At 54.6% G+C, this 26,233-nt stretch overlaps 7 protein-coding genes across 7 annotated transcripts; 5 read left to right on the top strand and 2 right to left on the bottom strand.

Moving 5' to 3' along the window:
- Nucleotides 1–4,131: 4,131 nt before the first annotated feature.
- Nucleotides 4,132–7,062, top strand: PG997_014605 (Coatomer subunit beta; the record flags this gene model as incomplete). The annotated part of the gene is made up of 2 exons (XM_066818919.1): nucleotides 4,132–6,856; nucleotides 6,911–7,062. 2 exons carry the CDS (start codon nucleotides 4,132–4,134, stop codon nucleotides 7,060–7,062), a joined length of 2,877 nt encoding a protein of 958 aa, XP_066661107.1.
- Nucleotides 7,063–7,815: 753 nt separating this feature from the next.
- PG997_014604 (protein kinase) lies at nucleotides 7,816–9,144 on the top strand (the record flags this gene model as incomplete). The annotated part of the gene is made up of 1 exon (XM_066818918.1): nucleotides 7,816–9,144. One exon carries the CDS (start codon nucleotides 7,816–7,818, stop codon nucleotides 9,142–9,144), a length of 1,329 nt encoding a protein of 442 aa, XP_066661106.1.
- Nucleotides 9,145–9,713: 569 nt separating this feature from the next.
- Nucleotides 9,714–13,123, top strand: PG997_014603 (uncharacterized protein; the record flags this gene model as incomplete). The annotated part of the gene is made up of 2 exons (XM_066818917.1): nucleotides 9,714–10,905; nucleotides 10,977–13,123. The coding sequence occupies 2 exons, from the start codon at nucleotides 9,714–9,716 to the stop codon at nucleotides 13,121–13,123; spliced, it is 3,339 nt and encodes a 1,112-aa protein (XP_066661105.1).
- A 489-nt stretch (nucleotides 13,124–13,612) lies between these two features.
- PG997_014602 (uncharacterized protein) lies at nucleotides 13,613–15,168 on the top strand (the record flags this gene model as incomplete). The annotated part of the gene is made up of 4 exons (XM_066818916.1): nucleotides 13,613–13,943; nucleotides 14,057–14,192; nucleotides 14,222–14,799; nucleotides 14,861–15,168. The coding sequence occupies 4 exons, from the start codon at nucleotides 13,613–13,615 to the stop codon at nucleotides 15,166–15,168; spliced, it is 1,353 nt and encodes a 450-aa protein (XP_066661104.1).
- A 1,878-nt stretch (nucleotides 15,169–17,046) lies between these two features.
- Nucleotides 17,047–17,712, bottom strand: PG997_014601 (uncharacterized protein; the record flags this gene model as incomplete). Its single annotated transcript, XM_066818915.1, has 3 exons — nucleotides 17,047–17,366; nucleotides 17,451–17,510; nucleotides 17,574–17,712. 3 exons carry the CDS (start codon nucleotides 17,710–17,712, stop codon nucleotides 17,047–17,049), a joined length of 519 nt encoding a protein of 172 aa, XP_066661103.1.
- Nucleotides 17,713–20,037: 2,325 nt separating this feature from the next.
- PG997_014600 (Multicopper oxidase) lies at nucleotides 20,038–21,762 on the top strand (the record flags this gene model as incomplete). Its single annotated transcript, XM_066818914.1, has 1 exon — nucleotides 20,038–21,762. One exon carries the CDS (start codon nucleotides 20,038–20,040, stop codon nucleotides 21,760–21,762), a length of 1,725 nt encoding a protein of 574 aa, XP_066661102.1.
- Nucleotides 21,763–25,060: 3,298 nt separating this feature from the next.
- Nucleotides 25,061–25,778, bottom strand: PG997_014599 (CIA30 family protein; the record flags this gene model as incomplete). The annotated part of the gene is made up of 3 exons (XM_066818913.1): nucleotides 25,061–25,139; nucleotides 25,218–25,673; nucleotides 25,741–25,778. The coding sequence occupies 3 exons, from the start codon at nucleotides 25,776–25,778 to the stop codon at nucleotides 25,061–25,063; spliced, it is 573 nt and encodes a 190-aa protein (XP_066661101.1).
- Nucleotides 25,779–26,233: the final 455 nt, after the last annotated feature.

The following is a 26,233-nucleotide window of genomic DNA, read 5'->3' as shown; positions in this document are numbered from 1 at the left end:
CAGGCGTGCGGCGTGCTGCATGAAATAAATACCCGTCCCGAAATCCTACCCTCGCCGGAAGTGGGGACGTTGATTGCCATGCTGGCATCAGCGCCCACAAACCACATGTACATTGCTGGGAGCGGGGACCAAAGTAGGAAGGGGCTGAAAAAGGTTCTGGGATGAAACGAACTCCTGTGTTGCGTCTTTCCCTGATCGACGCAGGCCGGCGATACGTGTGCATCATTCGACGCCCCGACGCCCTTCTTTGACAGCTTCATTGGCTTGTCGCAAAAAGCGCGTCTGCCCTGGCCTAAAAAGACGCGGGCGCTCAGCCCAGACATGCCATGCCAGGCCAGTGAAAACCGGTTCATCGGCTAGGCGAACCCCTGCAAGCATTGGGGGCCCTTGGAGGCCCTTGGACCCCTAAGGCCCGCAATTGGTGATTTGACAGTTGATCAAGCAGAACGTCAAACAACTTTACGCAAGCTGAGGATTGCGAACACAGTGTTCTCGAAATACGTTTGCCTTCACGTCTTGGCGTGCTCAATATCGAATGTCGAGGGAGAGATCCGCGCAGGAAATGAATGAACGCAGTGGCACGCGCTGTTACGAACGACGACTCCGCTGCAGGATTGAGTGAGCAATTGGCCGATAAGCGCAGTGAGCATGCTGCTTCTTCAACCCGTTATCCATCTGGCCTGCTATCCCGCCACCCGGCTAGACAGTGGGCACAATATTTCCTTTTCGCAAATATTTCCCCGCAGCTGGGTCGGCGCGGCGACAACCTGTGACGGATGAGTCGGATTGCTGGGTTTATCATTTGAGCCCAAACCCCAGACCTCCGACTGTGCTGGGAAGTCGAAGCAAACCCATATTCGAGGCAAGAAGGTGGTGATTTGGCGATGGTGGAGGCGTGGACTAACGACCATCAGTCACTCACAGAAACCTTCCATACCGGGAGGAAAGCTTGCACGAGGATATGCGCGCGTTATTGAGGGTGGTACAGGTGCATACACATCTCTTGATACTGAATCACTGCTCAGCCAAGCCGCCCAACACTGATTTGCCATTTCCTCAATAAGACAGATAGTTGATATCACTGGCAAGTATATGGATCTGCGTGAGATCCTCCGAGAGCCAGTTCGGGACCAGATTTCAGTTCATTGGCCTGAGCCTCGTTGCCAAAGCCTTTGTCTCCTCGACACGAGTGGCTGACCTCGGGTTCGGAGTCAGAGTCCGCTGAAGATAGCTCTGACGAAGAGACGTATGGACCTCCATAATATGATGCATCATCATCTTCTCTGCATGACATCTGTGGTCATGAAGAAGCCTTGTCTTACAAGGTAGTCTTGGGACTGCATACTAATTATTCGTAGTTAAACGCTTTATTCCATTATTAATCCCAGTCTGCTATTATTGTATTGAATTGTATCCCCTTGAGGGAAAGACTGTACAGACAGTACCATTTCCATGCGCGACGTTTTGCAAGGACTGGTTCTCCGCCATACGCAAGGCCGTTCTGCATAGACGCCATGTCAATCTCACCAAAGCCGATTTGTACCGGTACCAACAGATGGCTCCCAGCAAGGGGAAACAGGCAGACACCCATTAAAGCCCCCTTGGCTTCTGACAACACCACACTGACCCAATGAATTTGGGATCTTTTCTTTCGTATTTTGCCCTTCAACTTTAAGACAATGCCCACTAAGCCCTGCACGAATTAAAGACTCGCAAGCAGTGGGAAACACGACTCGAATATACGAGCTAGCTTTGTATATGCACCGAGTACAGACGCTCCAGTCCCATTTGAGACGATACTGGTCTATTGCACAATTAGGTACAGCAAGCCGGCCGTTGTTCATAGATGTATACGCTCAAACCCTGCTTCCAAGTCTGATGGAGATGGCTGAGCAGTATACGCAGGTGGCGGCGTGGGAACTGGCCTGATAACCTCTTGTCGTGGGTTCGTCTGCCGTCGCAGATTCTCCCTCGCCTGCTCTTTCTGGACCCGGCGCGCCGCTCTCCGGGCCCTATACGCGGTAAAGTTGAAGCCGCAGCAGCTGCCGGTTTCCGCGCATGCCCTGTCCGCAACGTAGGCAAGGGCCCGGAAGACGCCGTAGAGGATTAGATCGACCGGCCAGAGGATGCCAAAGAGGAGCGAGAGGAAGGGCAGGAGGACGATGAGGCAGCCGTCGTTGCGGAAGGCAGGCCAGGTCTCCCGCGCTTGGTTGTAGCATTGGCGCGTGACTCCGGCGACGATTATGAGGTAGAAAACCCCGAGGATACCCCCAAAGATGACCAGGGGCCAAAAGGGGTCGAGTGGGTCTGTCAGGATCGTGTACATGGCGTTGGGTGGTGTGCGTGATGTGCTGGTCTGGGGGAAATACTCGGGTAAACGACTGTCGGTGTATATTCCTTCTTCTCCCAGTAGTCGTTCCTTATTATTCCAGTGTCGTAGGAGTAATCAATGGGTTGTTTCTTCTTCTTCAAAAAGCTTCGTTTGTTCGCTTTTTAGACACCCTGCGTATCCTTGGGAGGGAAATATGAACCTCCGAGAGTCGATCAGGTGCTCGTTGGACTTGGTTCAGCGCCAACTTTGTCCACAGCCAGTTGATGAAGGGTGGGTGATATGACAGAGAAAGTAGATTAGACTCAACGAACGAGTTTCATCAATGGTGTTTTGCACGATGCTATTGAAAAGTGTAGCTCATATATAACGAGGAATCCACGCCCATGGTCTTAGAATATATTATTATAATATATACGTAGGTACTTGAGCAGTTTCTCCGTTCCATTTCTCGTTACTGAGATTTGACTCGCTGGTTTTCCCGGTATGCGCAAAGTCTAATTCAGTGGCCAATACAAGATAATTCTACAACCATCAAGCTTGGTGCGTCTAAGTACATAGCCCTACGTTTGTGGTATGACACCGCACTTGATACTTGACGATAGTTACACATGGGTATAGCTAACATCAACTTTGCCATTGTTGGTACGATGCAAGATATTTGATTCAATAAAGGCCACGCGATATGGGATTGCATGTAGTTGAATGATATTGCAATTCCCTGCCTCCGGTATTCTCTCTGCTCATGGATTCTCTAATGCAGAATGCATCGTCGAGAGAGCAAATAGGAATATTCGGGAACGGCGAGGAAACATACCCGGATTGATATTTCTTCACAAAATTAGGCGCAAAGTAATCATTTAGAGAGGCATTCAGCTGCTGGGTCTGCGGAAGAAACAACAAAAGCGAAATTTGTGAAAAAGTCAAAAAGCAATGGCGACACCCGGAATCGAACCGGGGTCTACACGGAACAGTTATGATGCTAGACCACAACGTGTTGTACTGACCACTATACTATGTCACCTTTGAAGCACTGACGTCATGTGCTGATGGTGTTTTTCATTGTTAACCCAGAATATGAAGAGAAACTGTTCTCGTGTGGGCAGCCAGCCAAAGCTGAGTAGGCACAGTTTGACTAATAGAAACTGGCAGCAAGCGGAGACGGTCGGCGGCGAGCTTGAATGAGGCTGATGCTGGCTTTGTGGCGCTTGTGGCTCTATTTGAGAGATACGTATCTACCGACCCTACAGCTGGATTATCGGAGTCGGAACAACCAGGTCGGAATTTAACTGGGCTGGTGGGGCACACCCGAGTAGCTCAGGATCAGGGGAGGGACAGATGGCCAGGCTGACAGCTGGTGCTATCCAAGGAAGCCAATCTGGACAATTCGAAGCTGGCCATTAGGGAGGTGTTTAGGGAGCATTTGACGACACATAATTCATACCACCGCCAATTCAGATCGGTCGACCTCGAGATCTGACATGCACAATTGCATGAACCACCAACAGACATCTACCCGTCTGTTAGTCAACATCTGATCGCCCTCTAGCTCTCTAGCCTGGCCATTCCGGCGCAATTGGCCCATCCACGCCCGTCTCCCCAAATTGAATACGTGTACGTGTACCTACCTACCTACCCAGAGCCTCGACCACCGCTTGCAATTGGGCCCATTGAATCACTCCCCCACGATTCCTCCAACAACCACGCCGGCGACCGTGTACTGAACTGACCCTGCTCAGTGTAGCTCTACCGCAAGACCGAATCCCCGATACTGCGGTCGCGAACCGCACCCTCCGCCCATCATGTCGTCGTTTCTGGAGAATGCCTACAGTTTAGTCCACCAGGACAACACTGCCGATGTTCCCAGCATGTCAGAGCTGCGCACGCAGCTGGAGAAGGGAACCGACGAGAGCAAGGTCGAGACCATGAAGCGCATCCTGACCGTCATGCTCAATGGCGACCCCATGCCCCAGCTTCTCATGCACATCATCCGCTTCGTCATGCCCTCCAAGTACAAGCCCTTGAAGAAGCTCTTGTACTTCTATTACGAGATATGTCCCAAGCTGGACGCCCAGGGCAAGCTCAAGCAGGAGATGATTCTGGTCTGCAACGGCATCCGAAACGACCTTCAGCACCCCAACGAGTACATCCGCGGCAACACACTACGCTTCCTCTGCAAGCTGCGAGAACCCGAGCTGATCGAGCCCCTACTGTCCTCAGCGCGCCAATGCCTCGAGCATAGACACGCATACGTCCGAAAGAACGCCGTATACGCCATCTCTTCTATCTTCACACACTCGCAGTCTCTCATCCCCGACGCTTCAGATCTCATCGCCACTTTCCTCGAGTCCGAAAGCGACGCCACCTGCAAGCGCAATGCCTTTGCCGCCCTGGCCAGCATAGATCACGACAAGGCGCTTGCCTATCTCAGCAACGTCTTCGAGGGCATCCCCAACGCGGAAGAGCTGTTGCAATTGGTGGAGTTGGAGTTCATCCGCAAGGATGCTGTTCAGAACTCGCAGAACAAGGCCCGTTATCTGCGACTCATCTTCGATCTTCTCGAGGCTGGCGCCTCGACTGTCGTCTACGAGGCGGCCTCGTCGCTTACAGCATTGACATCCAACCCGGTGGCCGTCAAGGCTGCTGCCGCCAAGTTCATTGAGTTGAGCATCAAGGAGGCGGACAACAATGTCAAGCTTATCGTGCTCGACCGCGTCGATCAGTTGCGCCAGAAGAACGAGGGCATCTTGGATGACCTTATTATGGAGATCCTCAGAGTCCTGTCCAGCCCCGACATCGACGTGCGAAGAAAGGCCCTCAGCATTGCCTTGGAGATGGTTGCCAGCAAGAACGTGGAAGAGGTCGTGTTGCTGCTGAAGAAGGAGCTCTCCAAGACGGTCGACCAAGAGTACGAGAAGAACGCCGAGTACCGCCAATTGCTTATTCAATCGATCCACCAGTGCGCCATCAAGTTCTCCGAGGTTGCAGCCAGTGTCGTGGACCTCCTTATGGACTTCATTGCTGACTTCAGCAACACGTCTGCCGTCGATGTCATCAACTTCGTCAAGGAGGTCGTCGAGAAGTTCCCCAAGCTGCGGCCCTCGATTGTTGAGCGTCTGGTGGCCACCCTGAGCGAGGTTCGCGCAGGTAAGGTCTACCGTGGTATCATCTGGATTATTGGCGAGTACTCCCTTGAGGAGAAGGATATCCGGGATGCCTGGAGGGGCATCCGTGCCAGCCTGGGCGAGATCCCGATCCTGGCCTCCGAACAGCGACTTCTGGACCAGGGCGATGACGAGAAGGAGAAGGATGAGCAAGTCAACGGCCACCTCAAGCCCGCTGCCCCCTCCGGATCGCGCAAGGTTTTGGCTGACGGCACTTACGCTACCGAGACTGCTCTGACCAGCTCTGCTGCGGCTGCTGCGAAGTTGGAGGCTGTCAAGGCTGCACAGAAGCCGCCATTGCGACAGCTTATCCTGGATGGCGACTACTACCTGGCGACTGTACTTTCGGCAACGCTTACGAAGTTGGTCATGCGCCATGCCGATATCTCCGCCGACCACGCACGCACAAACGCCCTGAAGGCCGAAGCCATGTTGATCATGATTTCCATCATCCGTGTCGGCCAGTCTCACTTTGTCAAGGCCCCTATCGATGAGGACTCGGTCGATCGTGTCATGTCTTGTGTTCGATCCCTGGCTGAATTCTCCCAGAAGAAGGAACTCGGAAACGTCTTCTTGGACGACACTCGCAAGGCTTTCCGTGCGATGGTGCAGGTTGAGGAGAAGAAGCGAGCCGCGAAGGAGGCCTTTGAGAAGGCCAAGACTGCCATTCAAGTGGACGATGTTGTGCAAATCCGACAACTCTCCAAGAAGAACACGGTGGATGGGGCAGATGAGATTGAGCTTGACTTGGAGAAGGCTACTGGCGGCGATGCGCCTGCCGAGGATCTTTCATCTAAGCTGAGCCGAGTTGTGCAGCTTACTGGTTTCTCGGATCCCGTCTACGCCGAAGCGTACGTCAAGGTGCACCAATTCGATATCGTCCTCGATGTGCTACTGGTCAACCAAACTACCGAGACGTTGCAGAACCTTTCGGTCGAGTTCGCGACGCTTGGCGACCTGAAGGTCGTTGAGCGGCCAACAACACAGAACCTCGGCCCCCACGACTTCCACAATGTGCAGTGCACGATTAAGGTGTCATCAACAGACACTGGCGTCATTTTCGGTAACGTCGTGTACGATGGCGCACACAGCACCGACACCAATGTGGTCATCCTCAACGACTTGCACGTCGACATAATGGACTACATTCAGCCGGCTACCTGCACCGAGACCCAGTTCCGAACCATGTGGACCGAATTCGAGTGGGAGAATAAGGTCAACATCAACAGCAAGGCGAAGACTCTGCGCGACTTCTTGGAGCAATTAATGGCCTGCACCAACATGAGCTGCCTGACACCCGAAGCCAGCCTGAAGGGTGACTGTCAATTCTTGAGCGCAAATCTATACGCAAGAAGCGTTTTCGGTAAGTACCTTGCCTTTTTGTATAATGTTTTATCATAAACTGACATGGATGTAGGCGAGGATGCTCTTGCGAACTTGAGTATTGAGAAGGAGGGTGACGATGGCCCTGTTACCGGCTTCGTTAGGATAAGAAGTCGATCTCAAGGTCTCGCCTTGAGCCTGGGCAGTCTCAAGGGACTGAACAAGATCGGCACTGCCGTCGCTTGAGGGTCTTGAGAGACCACGAAGAAGGCGGGCTTTTGGTGGTGTGTACCTAATGAAGCTACTGGCATAACGAAATGGGCCAAGATAACGATTTTAGATGTTACGCGGCAGCTAAAAAGCAGAAGGGGCTCGGCCGCCCCTTTAGATCAAAGACAGCAAGCATCCTTACTTTAAACGGAGGGTTCCTCAGGCATCCCGCTTGATGCTGAGATCCCCTCGAGGAATGTCAGGTATGACGAAATAGTGGCCTCGGTTTTCTAGACAAAATGAAATGCAAAAAGCGTTGAAACTATCTGATATTGTGTTTTGTCCCCCTTTGACCGCTTGCATCGGCGAAAGCAAGCTCTTTCGGGCGGACCTTCACCCCTGCCGTCCAACATTGAGTCGAAGCCGGCGAATGTTGGGATCCATTTCAACCCCCGCACCAACACAGGCAACAACTCCCTTCTGGGCCCATACCGAAAATCGTATCACCATTTGAGTTTCCTCTTGTTACACTCACTTCTAAGCGACGAACGCGAAATCCGCGAGACCATCTGCTAGTATGAAGAAAAGTACCTCGAGACACTCTTCTCCTTTGATCGGTCATCAGCTGACCCAGACGTTCAGCATCCGACGTATCTCAATCCAGTATTGATACTCGGACAAATCTGGTACATCTTCCTGGCAAGGAAAAGATGAAAGTTTTGAGCGTTAACTTGCAATACGCTACTGGACCTGGGCTGCGGCGTCGGTCCAGCCTGCGCTTGCCTGAACATGCCAGCGCTGAACCAGGCGCGATTGACCTTGCCCAGGAGCAGGAGGCGGTGGCCGGGGCCGGTGCGCTGGCTATCTCTCGGGGTTCTGCACGACGAAATCGACCTTTGGTTTAACTCGCAAGACAAGCCACGGATAGAGCTTGCCCAGACCCGCGAACTTGCAATCGAAGCGCTTGCCGAGGCGACGGGACCCGACGTGGAAGGAGACGAATGGGACGTGGCGTGGCAGCCGGCGTCGCGAATTCTCTGCTTCAAGAACCGCGTGGCCCAGGAAGAGCGTCCTGCCGGCCGCTGGGGCTCGAGGCTGTGGTTCGCGAGTCTGCCCGGGGCCACAGCATTCTACCCTTCGGATAATAAAGACCAAGCCGGTTACGCCGATGACGACTGCGGCCCAAGCGAGGCTCAATCGCGCGAGGCGCTCGCGGCGGCGCTGGCGTTGGGATACCGCCGTCCCCGTATCGTTTCGCAGATCCTCGCGCTCGGCAATGCGAACCTCGACTACGCGACCCTAGACCACAGAGAAATCGCCAACACCACGTTCGTGCCCTTCCCGGCGCCCGGCATACAGGTCACGCCGCTCGAGTGGGCCGTCGAGCACGACCGGCCCGACTTCGCCCGCCTCTTCCTGGACGCGGGCGCGTACGCGAACCACACTGTCTGGAAAGTCGAGGGTTCCACGCTCACCAAAGCCGTCCGCAAACGGAACCGGGAGCTCGTCGAGATGCTCGTGCCCGAGAGCGAACGCGTCACTCGCACCCGCGCCCTGGGCCTCGCGGCCATCGCCATGGCCCTACTCGAGGGTGACGGCGCCACTCTGTGCGATTTCGAGGAAGCCGACCGGCACTTGCCCGAGGATAAGTGGGATTCGGACTGCACGCTTGGGTACGCGCACATCTCGGAGCTGGCGGCGGGCGACTTTGTGGTGCCGCTGGCCTTGGCGGTGATGGTTGGCGACGTGGCGCTGGTGCGCTTGCTGCTCGGCCACGGGGCTGACCCGAATCGGGGCTACCATGGTCTGTACCCCACCGCCGGCCAATATGAAGAGGATCCGGATCCGGCGCCGTATTGGATTCACTTGCACAGTGGGCGGGCGGTGCAGTTGGCCATGGAGCTGGGGCACGACGAGATAGTGGACTTGCTCCTCGACTACAGCGTTAATATTGATCTGCACCAGCCGGTCTGGGAGGAACCCGATGGCGAGGACCGGCTCCGTACGGGGTATAGCTGTTGTCTGATGCCGAGGAGGGTGTACCTTAGGGTCATGGCTGGATTGGAACAGGCTGTTGAGAGGAGAGGGGAGGAAACAGTAGGTCCAAATTCCTCGTAAGTAGACACCGAGTTCGAATTTACTCCCCTCCCCAAAGCTCACGCTCTGGGAAGACAGCTCTTCAATGTGGGCGGAGATACTGGTCGTAACCATAATAAGCCAGAGAAATGCTATTGGGAACTAAACGCAACAATTCCCCAACCGCGAATGCCATCAAAGGGAGAAAGTGCGTATCGTCCATCAGAACATCTCAGGGCTTCTCGCGATACTGACACCCTTTATTTACTGTCCTCGAAGATTTCATGGCGTTGGTGGCATATACCCCAGCCCACTATTGGGGGCGAAAAGACTCTCGGCGCCTATCATGCACACCCCTGCTTTCCGCCCCCAAACCTCGGCACATAATGTCAGCACTTGTGTAGCATCCCGTCCGCAGCTGATACGGCAGAGTCACTAACCAAACCCCACCCGCAGCAGAACAGGTAGGCAAACCGAGCGCCTCTTTTCCTGGTGCCGAATATCGACCACTTCAGGCTGTGTGCGCCTCCCCCAAACGATTTCACTCCAGAGCAAACCGCCCAACACCCACAAACCATGCCTAACCCGAGTCCGCAAACACCCGCCCGAGCATGGCCGAACCACTTTCGATCATCGCGACCAGCTTCGAGCTCGCCGGGGTATGCGTCAAGCTCGCCCAGTTTCTGTACGAGGCCGCGGCCGGGATCAAGGCGGTCGACGGGGACCTGATACACTTGTCCCGGGAGATCGTCTCTTTACAGAACACAAACGATGCAATCCGCAAACATTTCGAAGACGATATCAGCGCGTCTACCGAGAAGAAAATTGCTGAAGATGGACGCGATGAGGGGGCTGTTGGCAACTTGTGGACGGCATTTGACGCGAAATTGGCGGAATGTGGCGCGACTCTCGAGGAGTTGGAGGTGATCTGCGCCAAAATCCACGACGGCAGCGGCGACAGCTCCAAGAGCAAAGCAAACACACCAGAGTTCATAAAGCGTACCAAACGGTGGTTGAGAAAGTATCTGAAAGAGGATCAACTTGCCAAGTTCCGGCAAAGGATCAAGAGTCACCAGGACGGGCTGCAGTTGCTCCTCACAGCCGCCAACATCATATATACACGCAGAGCGCAGTCCAACTCGAAGGAGTCGATCGAGCAGATCCGCACGCTCCGCGCTGAGCTGCGCAGGGGTATTGAGGCGGTGCAGAAAGATATCAGCGCCCGGATCGAAAAGCCGAGCCCCGTCCTCGAGTCCGCGCGGGCGGTCATGCCCTTGGCCTACGTCAACGAGCATTTCAGCCTGCCGCAGGCGGTGAGCAGCGTCTTCATCGGCCGCGACGATGAACTTAGCACGCTCAAGAAGGGCGTCTTCCGACAAGAAGAAGAAGACGGAGGAGGGGGAAGCTCGCCCAAGCCGAAGCAGCAGAAGCGCTTCGTGGTGTACGGCCTCGGTGGCGCGGGCAAGAGCCAGTTCTGCTGCAAGTGGGCGCAGAACAACCGGCACCGCTTTTGGGGCGTGTTCTGGGTCGACGCAACGTCGGTGCAGAGCGCGCACAAGTCGTTTGCCGAGATCGCGCGGCTCGGCAAAGTCGACGCCAACGAGCGCGCGGCCAAGGCGTGGCTCTCGAGCAAGGACCGGCCGTGGCTGCTCATTATCGATAACTCGGACGATCCGACGATCGCGGTGGAGCAGTACTTCCCCGAGGGAGAGAGGGGCGTCATTTTGATCACGACGCGGAATTACCAGTTGAGGACGCATGGGACGGTCGGGTTGGGATTCTTTCATTTTACGGAACTGGACTGTAAGCCAACCCATCATTGCCACATTTCTCCGTGGTCCCGTTAAGACTCTTTCACTAAATATGCCCTCTAGGCAAGGCGTCAAAAGACTTGCTGCTACGAACGGCGGGCGAGGTGGCCCCATGGAGCACCACATCACTCTGCCTCGCAGGCAAGATCTGTCAGAAGCTAGGTTTCCTCCCGCTCGCCATCATCCACGCTGGCAAGGCCATCTTCTCGCATGTCTGCTCCCTCAAGACCTACATAGAGTACTTCGAACAGAGCTGGGCACGCGTACGCCAGGCTCGGCGGAAACGACGGCTCTCGGAGACGAACATCACCGTCTTCTCGAGCTACGAGCTGGCCTTCCAGGGCCTGCTGAAGAACGAGAGCCAGATGTGCGAGGATGCCGTGGAGCTCCTCAAGACGTTGGCGTTCCTGCACTGCCGCGGCGTCCGCGTCAGCACGCTGATCCAGGCCGCCACGAACCCGATCCTCGAAGGGGCAGAGGCGAAAAAGCAGCAAGCGCTCACAGCGCAGCGCAAGGCGGCAGCAGCACGCAAGCCACTTGCTAAAGCGGCGAAGGAACTCGCAGTGAGCTTCGTCATGGCGGTCACGCGAATGGGCGAGGTGCCCGTCCTCCCTAAGGTCCTTCGCGACGTCGACCCCCACGGCGAATTCGACGAGGACCGGCTCCGCGAAGCCCTCAAGCAACTTCACCAGATGTCGCTCCTCGATTACGACGCCGCAGACGACAGCTACTCGATGCATTCGCTGATCCACGTCTGGGTCCGCGAGCGGCCGCAGATGAGCCTCGCCGAGCAGGCCGTGTGGTGCCAAGCCGCAGGCACCGTGCTCTCCCAGGCCGTCATCCTACCGCCGCTCGGTACCCGCGAGTCAGACGAGGACCTGCGTCGCGACATCCTGCCGCACGTGCACCACGTCCAAGCGCAAGAAGCGCGGATCCGCGAGCAGAGCGACCGCAATCGGCACCTGAGCGCGCGCTGGTGGCGGTTCTGGCCCGTCGTCGCGGGCGGCACGACGCGGTCGCAGATCGCGCAGCGCGCCAAATTCAGTCTGGTCTACGCGCACAACGGCCTGTACCGCGAGGCCCTGGCGCAGCAGCAGATCGTCGCCGACTTTCTATGCACGCGGCTAGGCAAGGACAACCCCGTCACCGTCCGGCTGCTGCTCTTCATGTCCGACATCTACTGGGCACTGAGCGAGGGTGACCGGGCCAGCGACGTGCTCGAGGACTTGCGCGGCCACTGTGTTTTGAGTCTCGGCGCGGACCACGAGGACACGATCCGCGTGCTCGATAAGCTCGGCAATACGCGCTGGCAGCAGTCGCGCTTCGCCGAGGCGCGTGATCTCCTCGAGGACGTCGTCGATAGGCTGACGCGGCTTCACGGGCCGGAACACCCGGATACCCTGCGCGCGAAGTCGGGGCTCGGTCGCGCTGTCGGCAAGTTCTTCGAGTTCGATCGGGCGCTGCAGCTGCACCGCGAGGCGCTCGCGGGCCTCGAGAAGGACGCGGCGTTCCAGCGCTCGCATACCGATACCCTCACTGTACTTGATAGCCTGGCCATGGCTCACTTTGATCGGTACTACTACCTCTACGGCGATAGCGACAGGCGTGGAAGCACTGCGACCGGCGGAGATGGAGAAGAAACCGAGGAAGGAGAAGGAGCAGACGGTGACCCTCGCGCTGACCTCGACAAGGCGCACGAACTGCTGCTCGAAGTGGTGCAGGCCCGCCGGGTCAAGCTCGGGAAAGAGCACGCCTTCACGCTGTGGTCGATCCTGAACCTGGCGCGCGTCAAGGCGACGCGGGGCGAGCGCGGCGACCTGGCGGCGGCGGAGAAGATGATGCGGGATGGGTTGAAGATCGCCACGCGGAACCTCGGGGAGACGCACCTGGGCATATTGTACTGCAAGGCCCAGCTCGCCAGGGTCTTGATGAGGTCGCAGGCGGCAGAGACCGGGTCGGAATCCCTTGAATGGCGGAGGCTCGCGGAGGCCGAGGCCATACTGCACGAGGTTAACGCGGCGTACGAGGCGTCATGCGCCGGGCACGCGGACCAGATGGTCTCGATGGCGTACTTGATCGACTGCTACCGGAAACTAGGTAAGACGGAGGAGGCCGCGCCGCTCATGGAGAGGCTGCTCGAGGGCACGCGGAGGATTTTCGGGGAGGGGAGTCGGTGGGAGGAACATGTTCTCCGGAAGTATTGTTCATGATGCAACGACCGGTCACGCCAGGTTTAAGGAATGCGTATTGATCAAGCAAAAAACCACTTTAGATAGCACATACATAATAATGCTTAGTAGACAGCCATCCAATTGCACCTTTGGGTAGCAGAGTACAGGTTGCGAAGACAGTATTACTGAAGCTTGTCATGCCCAGGGGATAGAAAAAGTACTCCTCCAATATGGTTTCTCTTATTTGTATTGCCTCTTTCTGTAATTCTGATGAGCGCACTGAACCCTGTGACACCGCGCAACAGGTTTCCTCAACTGGCATTAGGCGCCGGGCAATCAGCATGCTCTTCCATCACTAGTCTTGTGTCGGTCAGATCGAACAGGGGTCGCTCCAGCCGCTTTGGGAGACTTTCCGCCCCCACGGTTGGAGTTTTTCAGCTCCCCAAGTCCAGGCACGTTTCACAATGCTGACCAAATCCTCCATCTTTTTCCCTCAGTTTCCGCCGAGATACGACACTCACATGCATGATGCTCGCAACCCTCGTCGCCATTGCTAGCGGCTGCCTCGCTGCTTACTATCTCATTTGGCGACAGTGGGAGTCCCAACGACTTCAGGCTCTGGCCGCTGCGTCAGGCTGCCAAGCTCCCAAGATTCTCCCCAACCAATGGCTGCGCCCGTTCGGGCTAGATAAGCTAGGCAAAGTGGTAGAAGCGGAGAAAAAGAGCAGATACCCGCTGCTGATGCTGGAAGAGCACGAGCGGCACGGGGATACGTACGCGCAGTATGGCGGTGGTCTGTACACGATTATCACGAGGGATCCCGTGGTGATAAGGGAGGTGCTGGCCCGGCAGTTCAAATGTATGCAACGAAACAACTTCCCCCTCCTTCTATTCTTGCGTTAAATAACTGATCCCCGGTTCTGGGGCATGATAACTTCAATATTTAAGGGTCTTGCTAACTATATTACGCAGACTTTGACGTTGGTTCGGCCCGGGCTGGCTGCGTGAGGCCGCTGATTGGGGACAGCATATTCACCCAAGACGGGAAACCATGGGATCATTCTAGGAAGCTGCTTGCGCCCCTTATCAGACGACCAACTCTGTCACCGTTCGAAATCTTCGAGAAGCATTTCCAAGCCTTCGCCTCCGATCTCGAAGGCCGAGCAGGAGAAGACGCTGCGATCCTGGTCAATCTCAAAGACCCCCTTTCGACCTCACCTTCTCCGTGATCACCGAGTTCCTGCTCGGCCCCGCCGCATCGACCTCGTCTGCTGAGGGCAAAGCGTTCGCCGAGTTCTTCAACACGGCGTTCAAGTGGATCTCCAAGCGCGAGCGCCTCAAGGCCTTCTACTGGCTCATCGACGGCTGGGAGTTCCGGGCCTCGTGCCGGCGGGCGCGCGGGCTGGTCGAGGGGATCATACGGCGCACGCAGCAGTTCATTGACGATTCGGGCAGCATGGAGGATAGGATTGCGCTGTTCCGGCTGATGAAGGATGATAATGATATCGGCGAGATACGGGACCAGTTCATGAACTTGCTGCTCGCCGGCAGGGATACGAGTGGGAGTCTGCTCTGTTGGTGCATGTATGTGCTGGCACACGAGAGGAGTCTGCTTGGGAGATTGCGGGCTGAGGTTGGTGAGATCCTTGACGGTCGACTGCCGACGAAAGAGGATTTTGGCAAGATGAAACTGCTTGGCCAGTTTGTCTGCGAAGGTACGTATACATGTTGCCCACTTACCGATATGATGAGATATCTTTGCTGACAGCGGGCCAGTCCTTCGCCTCTTCCCACCGGTGCCCATCAACGGCCGCCTCTGCAACGCGGATACGACGTTGCCCCGGGGCGGGGGTCCTACCGGCGACTCGCCGATCCTGTGTCCCAAGGGCACGCTAATCTGCTTCTCGGCCTACGCGGTGCAGACTGACAAGAGCCTGTGGGACAATGCGGACAAATTCGACGTCGCGCGATGGAGCACGGAGAGGTCGCTGACGGACCGGATCACGGACTGGACCTACCAGCCTTTCATCGGTGGTCCGCGAAAGTGCCTGGGCGGTGAGCACCCAACCCTATATACTTTTTAACCCGCTTTCGTCGCCTCTCCCTACGGCAGTGCTGATTGACTGAATGAGCAGAATCTTTCGCGATTGACGAGGCCAAATACATGGTTTGCCGGGTTCTTCAGCAATTCTCTAGTATCCAAGCCGCAGAGTCTGGTGGCCAACTCAAGACACTCAATGATGATTGGGTGAGTGAAGTTAAGTATCATGTTGGCTTGACTATGTCACCAGATGATGGGGCCTGGTTGAAGATGGTGTCTACTCATCAAAACCTCGATGGATTGGAGGGATAAGCGGTAGTAACAAAAGGTATAACTGTTTGTCAGCTTTTGTCATGTATTTAGCGCTGCATGCCCCTATCTTCATTGCAATGCTTATACTCCCCCCTACTGAGCTGTCATCCCTCCTTTAATTGTGTGTGGTAAGATTTATTTCCACACGCAGTCGAACAGGAAGCCGACTAGGATACACGTCAAAGATAGTCTTGTTTTGGTCTTGACGTAGTGGACAACTAGGAGTCACGAGACCTATTTGTATCACATGTTGTCGTTACGGTGATGCAACAGTCTGTAGGCATCACGAAGTTTCGCCAGCAGATAAAAGAGTACCGATACGGGTTGTCTGATACAGTTCATGATTACGTGGAAAGGAAACCGGACATGGATATAGGGGTAAGTAATACGAGAAAAATAAAAACAGCATACGCATTGCTGAACCTCAGATCAGTACAGACTATGCTGCACTAGCTCCTTTTCACAGTCCTGAAACGTACTGGGCATAATACTTTTTTTAAGTTTACGTATAGTTGTATTCAAGGCACGCGGGATCGCAAATGATCTTCCCAGGGCCACGTACCACGATCCACAAAGTGAAAATCTACTTGGGGTTGCCCTTCGAAAGTTCTATTTAGCTTTGCTAGGTTAACCTGGTATGGATCGAAACAGAAACGAAAAGCTTATCGTAGATGTCGGCAACTCCCACTACGGGCCGCGCGGCCTAGAGTGACAGCGAACTCTAAGTACAAGGTTCACGTCAGGTCGCACAAGCTTCGAACGACTCATGGAGTTCTAGACTTCTAGCACAATACCACGGCACTGGGTCGAAGTCTAAAGTTTTCGGACAACGTTCGGACAATGAAGTAAACTACAATAGAACAATGTCAAATCCAAGGGGGAGAGCGAGGGGCCTAGCCTCTCTACCCCGCAGGGTGAACCTAGCACCAGGAATTAGCCTTCGTTTCCTTAGACTACAGACACCATCGCCGTCTCTCGTACATCAATCTACAGGTTCCCCCTGCAAGTTTCTTATTTAATGGACACCGTTTGAGAGTCCTGTACGAATCACTTGCTTCTGTTGGCTTGCGCTGGTATGAGTCGAAAAGCAAAACAAGAAGAAAAAAAAAGATTACCTTATGCGTTGCAGGTATTTCATCGTGTGAAACGTATTTTCACGATCGCATCATTTCTACCGGAATCCCTTATTTTTATGTTTCAAATGGGCGTCGATGTACCTCCCACGCAACTAAGGCCTGCCGATACTTCATCCGAAGTCTAAGACGGTATCCAGTATGTAACAAACTTTCAGGGGGTAATGTGTACATGCTATTGGCCCCATCGTCATCTTTATCTGGGAGAGGCGAAACGGCAACGTGAAAGCGGGACATAGATAGCAGATAAAGCTTGAAATACGAATGGAAGTTAAATAAGGTAAATAATAACAAAGTCCAGAAGGGAATCTAAGAAATGTTCCAAGTTTACAACGAAGTCAAATGTCATTTCGTCCGTCGTTACGAGCTATCAATCTTCTCTGCTCGTGATTTCACAGCCGCAAATCATGAAAGCAACCCCTCTACCCCCCCCGCCTCCTCTTCTACAACCAATGAACCGACAGTGATGTGACATCCTACTGGTGCATGGGAGCCCTCGTGTTCAGCTGGATCGGGATCGCGTCCTTCTCCTTGGAGTCCCAGCCGATCTGGAACAGGGCCTGGCCGTCGACCTCGACGGGCCGCGCGACCCATTTGGCCTGCATGTGGTGGTCCACGTCGACGAAGAGCATGGAGCCGAAGAAGATGAAGCCCGTGGTGGTGGCCGAGGTGTCCGCCAGGTCGGTGAACATGGCCAGGCCCGTGTCCTTCTTGAAGGCGAACAGGTTGGTGGCGGCGCCGCTTTCCTCCGCCGGGCCCGACGTCTGCAGAGTGCGGTTCTGGGTAGTGCAGGAGACTATAAAAAGAAGTGTCAGTTTGGTTTAGAATCCCCGAGGTTCAAAAAATCCCAGGGGAGGGGCGGGGCGGGAGGTCGACGTACAGGTCACGTTGTGGACAGCAGGGTTCGTGGAAACGGTGGTGTTCATCAAGTATGCGTTATCTAAATATCCAATGCTGTCAGCGTGCAGTTCACCAAGAATATTGTCTCCGTTTGGTGACATACCTTTGAGTCTAAGGATGGGCAGGCCACCGATGTCCTTTCCGTAGGCATACAAGTGTGCGTCGGTGACGACGGGGCGTCCCAACGGCTTGGCCGCGGCGCCAAAGGCGGCGGCCAGGATGGTGAAGGTGTTGAAGAGCATCTTGAAAAGAGTGTTGGGCGGGCAGGTAGGTAACGAGTGTGATGTGAGTTAGGTATTGCCGTGGGATGCTTGTGGGTAGAAAGAAGATGGACGGGCAGATCCGTGCTACTTATCGGTCGGGCGGTAGGTATGGCATTGTCGAGCGTGGCGAGGGAGGGAGACTCTTTTAGGAAATTTCCATCGGCGTCCGAGTGCAGACAGGCCAATGACGATTCCGAGCCGGATTCCGAGGAGTGTTTAGATATTGTCAATGCTACGTTGTGCTGCGGTGAGTACTCCTGCATAACATATTCCAATTTTGAGGGCTGTGAGCGCTGCCTGCACCTACCCGACAGTCTAGGATGGCGAGTAATTAATTACCAATCTGCGCCCAGGCAACAGCCATGCGGAGTGAACCGGGTATTTACGGGTTTTGCCCTTGCAGCCCTTGGTGCAATGGTAGCAGTGGTTGAGGACATGCTGGTCCTGCCGGTGGGTTGTGAGGTTGCAATTCAGGAGACCGTGTTCAAGCCTCGCGACTCGAGTTCCTTTTTGTTTTCTATCACAACTGACTCGTCCTTCTCGAACGAACAGACGTTTTTTTTCGAGTGCGACTATAGACAGGGGTGCCGGTTTTATAACTGCGGATCTACTTTTCGACCCCATATAACAAGCTACCCCTGTCGCACTACAATTCTTTACCCCTGAGACCACAGATCTCAACGTTGCAGGCCGGCAATTGGGATCAACCAAAGGCCATGGAGACTGGAGAATGCCCACGAGATCGGCCCGACCCAAGCGGACATCAAGTATGTACAGGTGCTTTGCCCCCAGTAGACCGTCTGGGTCTGATACCAGCCTTACACTAGCCATATCACCAGCCGCTCCATCTGACCGATGCATTTAGGTGTTAATTTATTAAAAGCGTACTGAAAAGAGGCTGGTGTAAGATCCCAGTTTTGGTTACGTGTACGCCTCTAGGTGCATATATTGGTTATATTGGATATGGAATACGAGCCTGGGTCTCATTCATCATCCATTTACAGGGGTAACCAGTGTAGGTCCTCTTAATCCAATTATTCTCGAAGGGCCAGAAAAGCAGATTCCCTGCAAAATGCCGCGTGGCTGCGTGGCTTCTGTGCGCGCTGCAGAGTATGCAGAGCCGACGACCCCTTGTTTGTGAACTAATGCAGAGGACCTAAGAGCCCTGTCGATTGCTCGGTCTTTATTCTTCGAACCTCGATCCCATGCCAAGCCGGCACAGCATGCACGAGACGGATTCACAACGACCAGTATGCCGGAAACAGCAACCAGCAGATCCCGGTGAGAGAAAAAGCAACGAAATCGATTCATGTCATCCCGATTAAGCCAGCTTAAAAGAAGGGTATCATCACCGTTGTCGTCCTAGAAATGGGTCGACTCAAAAGCAAACATTGACAGCGTATAGGCACGCTGTGTTGCACAATCACGTCCGGCAGATGCTCGCAGGCCAACCACTCCGTGTGGGCGTGACCGTTTTGGGTATCTTGCTCGCTGCGCCATGTACTCCTATTGGGTGGAGGACTTTCGGGTGAGTTCGTATATGCAGCGGGTATCCGCGCCGGGGCCAAAGCTGAGCGCGCCGGGGCCAGGACCGGGGGCAAGAACCGGCGATAGAGAAAAGCCGCACCTGAAGTTCTGTGGAAAGGATCCCAACGGGCGCTTGGTGCATCTCATCTACGCGGTGGATAAAGTCCGACGCCGGCTATCGCATCGGACTGGAGCATAGGGAAAAGACCCCTGCCCTTGGAAGGACCGTGTTAGCTCCCTTCCCTCCCCACCCTGAAACTCCAACGTCGTATCGGAGACTAAGCAAGCAGATCGTTTGCACTGAGACTCTAGTATACTCTGCTCGAGCAAGACTCGCGCTAACACACTACTCGCTCGTTGCTGAGAAAAGGTCTAATGCCATTGGCCGGCGGGGGTGGTCGACCGAGACCCGGTGCTGCACGGTTGCATTGTATCCAGTGATGCAACGTGCTTAGCATTCGGGGATGCACCATGGTTGCATTTTCAAGAATCGTCAGACCATACGCCTCCTCGGCTCTGGGCCTTGGGCGTTTGAGTGAGGCTTTGGGCATGTGCTACGACAAAGTCCATCGTGATGATAGTGCCTGGACGTTGAGAGCCATCTAGTATAAGATGCTGCTTAGAGTTCGCACTCGAAGGAAGAAAGAAGAGACACCATCCCAGACTTCACTCACTAAGTCACTGGCCACCCTCGCTCAAGTCAAGTCGGCACTCCTCGTCCCAGTTGGTTGTTCTATCATAGTCATCATCCTGTCCATTCGTTATACCTCCCTCACCATGATCCCCTCGTTCTTCTTGCCCCTTGTGGCAGCTCCTCTCGTTGCCGGCTACGCCATCAACCCCTTCCAACAAATCACGCCTCGCAGCGCCTGCGAGGGCAACACTGCCGACACCCGGTCGCAGTGGTGCGACTACAGCATCAACACCGACTACGCCAACGAGGTCCCAGACACGGGAGTCACCCGCGAGTACTATCTCGACCTGACAGAGGTCGAGGTGGCACCCGACGGGATCAGCCGCTACGCCATGGCCATCAACGGGACCATCCCGGGCCCGACTCTGCACGCTGACTGGGGTGACAACGTCGTTGTGCACCTGACCAACAACCTCAAGACGTCGACCAACGGCACCAGTCTGCACTTCCACGGCATCCGCCAGAACTACACCAACGACAATGACGGCGTTGCCTCCATCACCCAGTGTCCTACCGCCCCGGGCAACACCTTCACCTACCGGTGGAGGGCCACCCAGTACGGCTCTACCTGGTACCACTCGCACTTCTCTCTGCAGGCCTGGCAGGGCGTCTTCGGCGGCATCGTCATCAACGGGCCGGCGACCGCCAACTACGACAAGGACCTCGGCCTGCTCTTCATGAACGACTGGAGCCACCAGACCGTCGACGAGCTCTGGGACACGGCCCAGGCCGACGGCCCGCCACAACTGGACAACTGCATGCTCAACGGCACCAACACCTTCAACAACTCGGATGGCACCGTGACCGGCGAGCGCTACAGCCTGTCGCTCGAGGAGGGCAAGTCGCATCGCATCCGCCTCGTCAACACCGCCATCGACACGCACTTCAAGTTTTCCATCGACAACCACACCATGACCGTCATCGCCATGGACCTGGTCCCCATCGAGCCCTTCACCGCCGACGTGATCAGCATTGGTATCGCGCAGCGCTACGACGTCATCGTCACGGCCGACCAGGGCGCCATCGCGGACAAGTTCTGGCTGCGCGCCACGCCCCAGTCCGCCTGCAGCGACATCGCGGACCCCAGCAACATCAAGGGCATCGTGTACTACGGCGACAAGACGGACGGCGAGCCCACGACCCTGGCCCACACCTTTGAGGACAACTGCGACGACATGGACTCGTCCCTGCTCGTCCCCCACATCAAGGCCACCGTCGGCCCCAACGCCTGGCAGTCGACCAACAACGTCGAGGTCGGCACCAACGACGACAACATGTTCCGCTGGTTCATCAACTCGACCACCATGATTGTGCACTGGGGCAACCCGACGGTGCTGCAGGTGCACAACGACGAGACCACCTTCGCCACCTCCAACGCCGTGCTGCAGCTCGCGACCGCCGAACAGCCCTCGAGCGAGGACTGGGTCTACGTCATCGTCCAGTCTGACCTCGCCGTCACCCACCCCGTCCACCTGCACGGCCACGACTTCCACGTCCTGTCCGCGGGCGAGGGCGCCTACGAGGAGGGCACCACGGCCCTGAACCTCAACAACCCGGTCCGCCGCGACACCGCCATGCTGCCCGCCGCCGGCCACCTCGTGCTCGCCTTCAAGACGGACAACCCGGGCGCCTGGCTCATGCACTGCCACATCGGCTGGCACACGAGCGAGGGCTTCGCCCTCCAGTTCGTCGAGCGCCAGGCCGAGATCCCCGGCATCCTCGACACCCAGCGGCTCGAGGACACCTGCTCCGCCTGGAACTCGCACGAGGACGCGGTTGCCATGGTGCAGCCCGACTCCGGCATCTAATCTGATGATGGCTTTTTTTTTTGCTTTCATCCTTTCCTTTGTGACTGAAATGAAATGGGTTTCCATGCGAGACTGGCATTCATTCGGGTCTTGCTACGATGTTTGGCACTGATGTCAACGATGGGTTCTAATGACTTTTTTCTACTTGTTTGGCATTATGATTCTTGTATTACTAGTTGGGATAAAACAGTACTCTGTATTTAGTTTATTTATTGATGCCGATACCGAAACTTACTCTCTTCCTTGCCTCTGAATTTTGCTGATTTTTGACTTCGTGAAAGGTAACTATCTTGGCGTTATTTGAATACACCTTTTCACCAGTGACGATTACTACTATCACATTGAATACTCAAGTTGCATCTTCATTTTCTTTTCTTTTTACTTTTTGTTTCTACTTTTGTATTTCAGCGTCAAGAATCTACAGGCCTTCTGTGAAGACCATCGTCCTCCTACCTGCACCCATTTCTTCACCGTTGAGCGTTTACTTTGGTGACCGGTGACCGGTGACCTCGTCTTCGTATTGACAGTGCATCTTCCGACTGACCATTTGCTCATTTTACGCGCATATGCCACCCTGTGGCGGCTTTCCCGTCACATGCCACAAAGGAAATGCAGCAGCGCCAACTCAATGCAACGACGAATTCCATACCAGGAGGGTAGTTCAGGCTGCACAATGACGTCGATCTGCCGGCCGAGCTACCCCTAGAACCCCCCCCGTTGCAAAGAGCCGCATCGCAGCCAACACCCACTCCAATGAGACCTTGCACATATGCTTCGAGCTCAGACCACGGCTGTGGGTGGTTTGGGTCCCGTATTCTGGTATCCGGTCTCCACAACTTGCAGTATTTCTGGGACTCCCAAAACGTCCCCTGCATAATAACCCGGTCCAGTATCGACGAGGGTTAGTTCAACCTTGTATTCAACCTTGTATTATGCATATGTGAATGGTTAGTTGAGGCCTGTGTCCCAATATGATATGCAACCTCCCTAGGGACGTCGGGCATTTTGCCTCCCGATTCCCGCGCAAGAACAATCCACACACACGATCACCAATTCGCCCGCAGATTACCCTAGAACACATCAACACATCGGCGTGAGTGATTGACATACACTAGCCGATCATTTGTTTCTCTTGTCGATCTCGTCGGCTCGGGTTGGACTCATGTAAGCCATACCCTGGCGCCAAGTTCAACAATGGCACGATCGTTCTCCGGCAATTCATACCTGTTTGCTTTGTTGTATTGATCGTATCTCTTCGCCTCTGTGGAAGTAACGTAAATCCCTCAAGTCACGGAGCCGGGCCTCTAGCAAAGCCCGACAAGCCCGCGGACCCGAAAAGGAGTCCAAACAGAAGCAGATGCTTCGACTCTCCTTTCGCGACGAGTGCATTGAGTACGTATGGATACAGAAATTCGGGTAAGCCCGCTTCTCTGCATGCGTGAACCCCCCGCAGTGTTCTCTACGAGACACAATTCCTCCGAACGTTTGCTGTGCCTCGAAAGTCTATCTCTACCCTGCACCGCCCAAGAAGCCCAAGCGTGCAGGAGGAGGGCTCGGGAAGTTCTGGAAAATGCCATCACCCCCTACCTGCCTACTGCCGAGGAAGATCCGAACCAAGATGCGTCGTGCGCTGGCCCCCACCTGCGCGGTGGATCGCCCATTTCTTTTTCGGAGATCTACCAACCGTCTCGAGATGCACAACATTGGGCCCCCGCAAAGTGGACCGGACCTGGTTTCGGACGGCTCCAGTCTCTGCCCAGGGGAAAGGAAAAGAGGTGGAGCGATTTTCGTTTTACCCATGTCGTAGTATGCGCTCTCGTCTGCCGTTGCGATCTGTGCGATGCCTTACTAATGATGACGATGTTACTGGCTGGCCCCCTTACATATATTCGCTCCTAACGCGCTTATTCCCCAATGGGGACTGCGGATCCGGCGGCGGGCTATAGAGTAAAAGGGGCTTACATAACTCTCGAAAATACACGATACTCCACCTGTGGCAGTGTCATATGTGGAAAAGCCCCTGTCCAGCATGTTGTACTGAAAGTGCAGAGGCCACTAGAGCTATGCGACCGTAGCATGCCATCTCATGAAAAGTAGGTTGTGATAGCCGCGAGAGTCGCATGCGGCATTTGACTGAGGCCATTCCTATTGCAACCTCCATGACAGCCTTGCCATCTATGTCCTAGCCCATGGGAAATGGATTCAGCCCGAGGAGATTACTCATTCAGGCTGCTCATGGTGGACTGTTGGTTCTGTGGTCGCAGCCGAGATGGACTCCTGCAACTCGATGGTAACCGTACCCGGAAAGGGGTTGCAGATTTGCAAGGCGAATTGCCGTGGTAAAATCTTATCAGATTATCCCGTATCTCCGTAAAGCCGGACCTTGGACAACACACCTTTAGCCTGGTCAGCTGGTCAGTGCAAAGGCGATGATTCTAATCTATACAAATAACCTACACATACAGGGTATGCTATAATTTGGTAGCACTGAATGAATAAGCATCGACTGTACAGTATTTTGTTTTCCAGTGGCCTCCTGCTTTGTGTCATTTCAGGGGCAGGGGGAAGGAGTGGGATGAGGGGACATCTGCATACAACGTGTAATATACGACCAATGGGATACTCTATTTAGATCTACCAGCTACAGAGTAGCCAGTAGCGGGCACGTCTACGCTTCCCAGATGAAGCGCTTCCTTACCTGCTACGCAGGAAGAAAGAGACGTTAAATCTCACAAACAAACAAACAAACAGGCTTGGACTCGTTATAACTCCATGTGCTGACAAAGGATGACTAGTATCATGGAAGCTGACAAGTGAGGCGGGACCGACTCGTCTTTTACACGACCTTGGACAAGGCTACAAGAGTCCGCATAAGGCTCCGAAACGGGACAAAAAGAAAACTGGAATATTGTGGGTTATTTGTCGGTATTTTTATTCGTGCCGGGCACCCGAAGCCCTCAGGGGCTTAGCTAATACTACTTTGAATATGAGGATGTCAAGATGGTTGCGATCATAGGTATTGCTAGTAAATGGAAATGTATAGAACAATGTTATAATTTCCAGAAATATTATGTGAAGCGAATATCCATGGCACCTTTACTACTATTGTACTGATACTGCTAGCTCAGTGCCTCCGTCCGCCCGGGAGACGTACGGAACCAAAAATCACTATTCATTTACACGCCGCATCATCTGTGTTCACTGAGCCCATGGAATGGATGTTGTATTTCCAGTACCTCCATGCAAAAGAGGTCGATTCCTCCATCATAAATCGATCCAATTCTCTACCTGGACCTCACTATTGCAAGCAGCTCTTGCAAAAAGCAGAGATGGATTTGATCGTCAGGCTAAAAGCGCCTTCTTGCTTTCCGAAATAGCTAGAAGAAAGTTAGTTAACGTGCTCATGCTCCAAATCGAAACTAACTCGGCGTCGATGGTCCGACACTGTTACGTACCTTCTCATCATGAAACTAATCGTCTTGATGCTACTGGTGTTCAGAGGCTTAGCATCGGGCTGAGCTCTCCCTCTATACGTCGCAGTGAAGTTGACCCAAGGCAGGAAGACCTCCTGGGCGCTTGCTAAGTCGCTGCCGGCGGGGACTGTGAAGTTGGTCTCGTACAGCAAGCTGCTCTCGCGGTCGCTCGCGGGCAGTACGTCCTTCAGGTTGAGCGTGTACAGCTTGCCGTCGGACAGAGCGATGGAGACGAGCAGTCCGTCGTAGCCGGTCAGGTTCCAGTCTAGGGATCCAACGGTCTGCTGCGAGGCGAAGCCGGCGCCACCAAGCGTGATGTCGTCGAGGTAGCCGGAGAAGGTGGCCTCGTTCTTGGTCGCGGCGATGGACAGGTGCGAAGAGCTATTGCCGCCGCGGACGGAGTCATCGACGGCTTCCCAGAGCGAAGCGTTCCAGGGTCTAGCCGACAAATGTTAGAAGACATTTTCTCTCGCGTGAATGCCAACGCAAAGGACGCGGTGCTTACAGAGTTCCTCCCAAAAGGGGTAATTGTTGAAGAGCCATATTGCGACACGAAAACAACCCAGTCAGCTTCGTCACCCAAAGCAATAGAGAAGATGCGAGATAAGATTGAGAGTCAAACATCGTGAATGGAACGCTGAAATAGCGAGAAAATTGCATGTTTTCCCCGGGTCCCTTGGCGGCATTTCGATTGCTCATTTTGTTTGACTTTGCATGACTCGTGCATCGCCCATCCCTTCCAAATTTGGGCGCGATCTACCCGTCATCACGACTAACTTCGAGCCCTTTACTCGGGATGAACTCTAAGCAGTAGGCCGGAACCCAAATAGTTTATTTGCACATCATTCAAGGTACTGTCAGCTTCGGGCCGCAGCTTCAAAGATGCCCATCGTTGGGTTCGTAAGCAGTCATATACGAGAAGGCAGGGTATCCATGCGACCGCGGCAAATCCCGGCCAGGGCAAACCTTCCTCGCGGCCAGGCACAGGCCAAAAGGAC

The sequence above is a fragment of the Apiospora hydei genome (assembly GCF_038363865.1).
Source record: "Apiospora hydei strain CBS 114990 chromosome Unknown utg000010l_segment0_segment0, whole genome shotgun sequence".
NCBI classification, from domain to species: domain Eukaryota; kingdom Fungi; phylum Ascomycota; class Sordariomycetes; order Amphisphaeriales; family Apiosporaceae; genus Apiospora; species Apiospora hydei.
The sequence above is the reverse complement of the archived record's forward strand: the minus strand, read 5'-3'. Positions and strand labels throughout refer to the sequence as shown.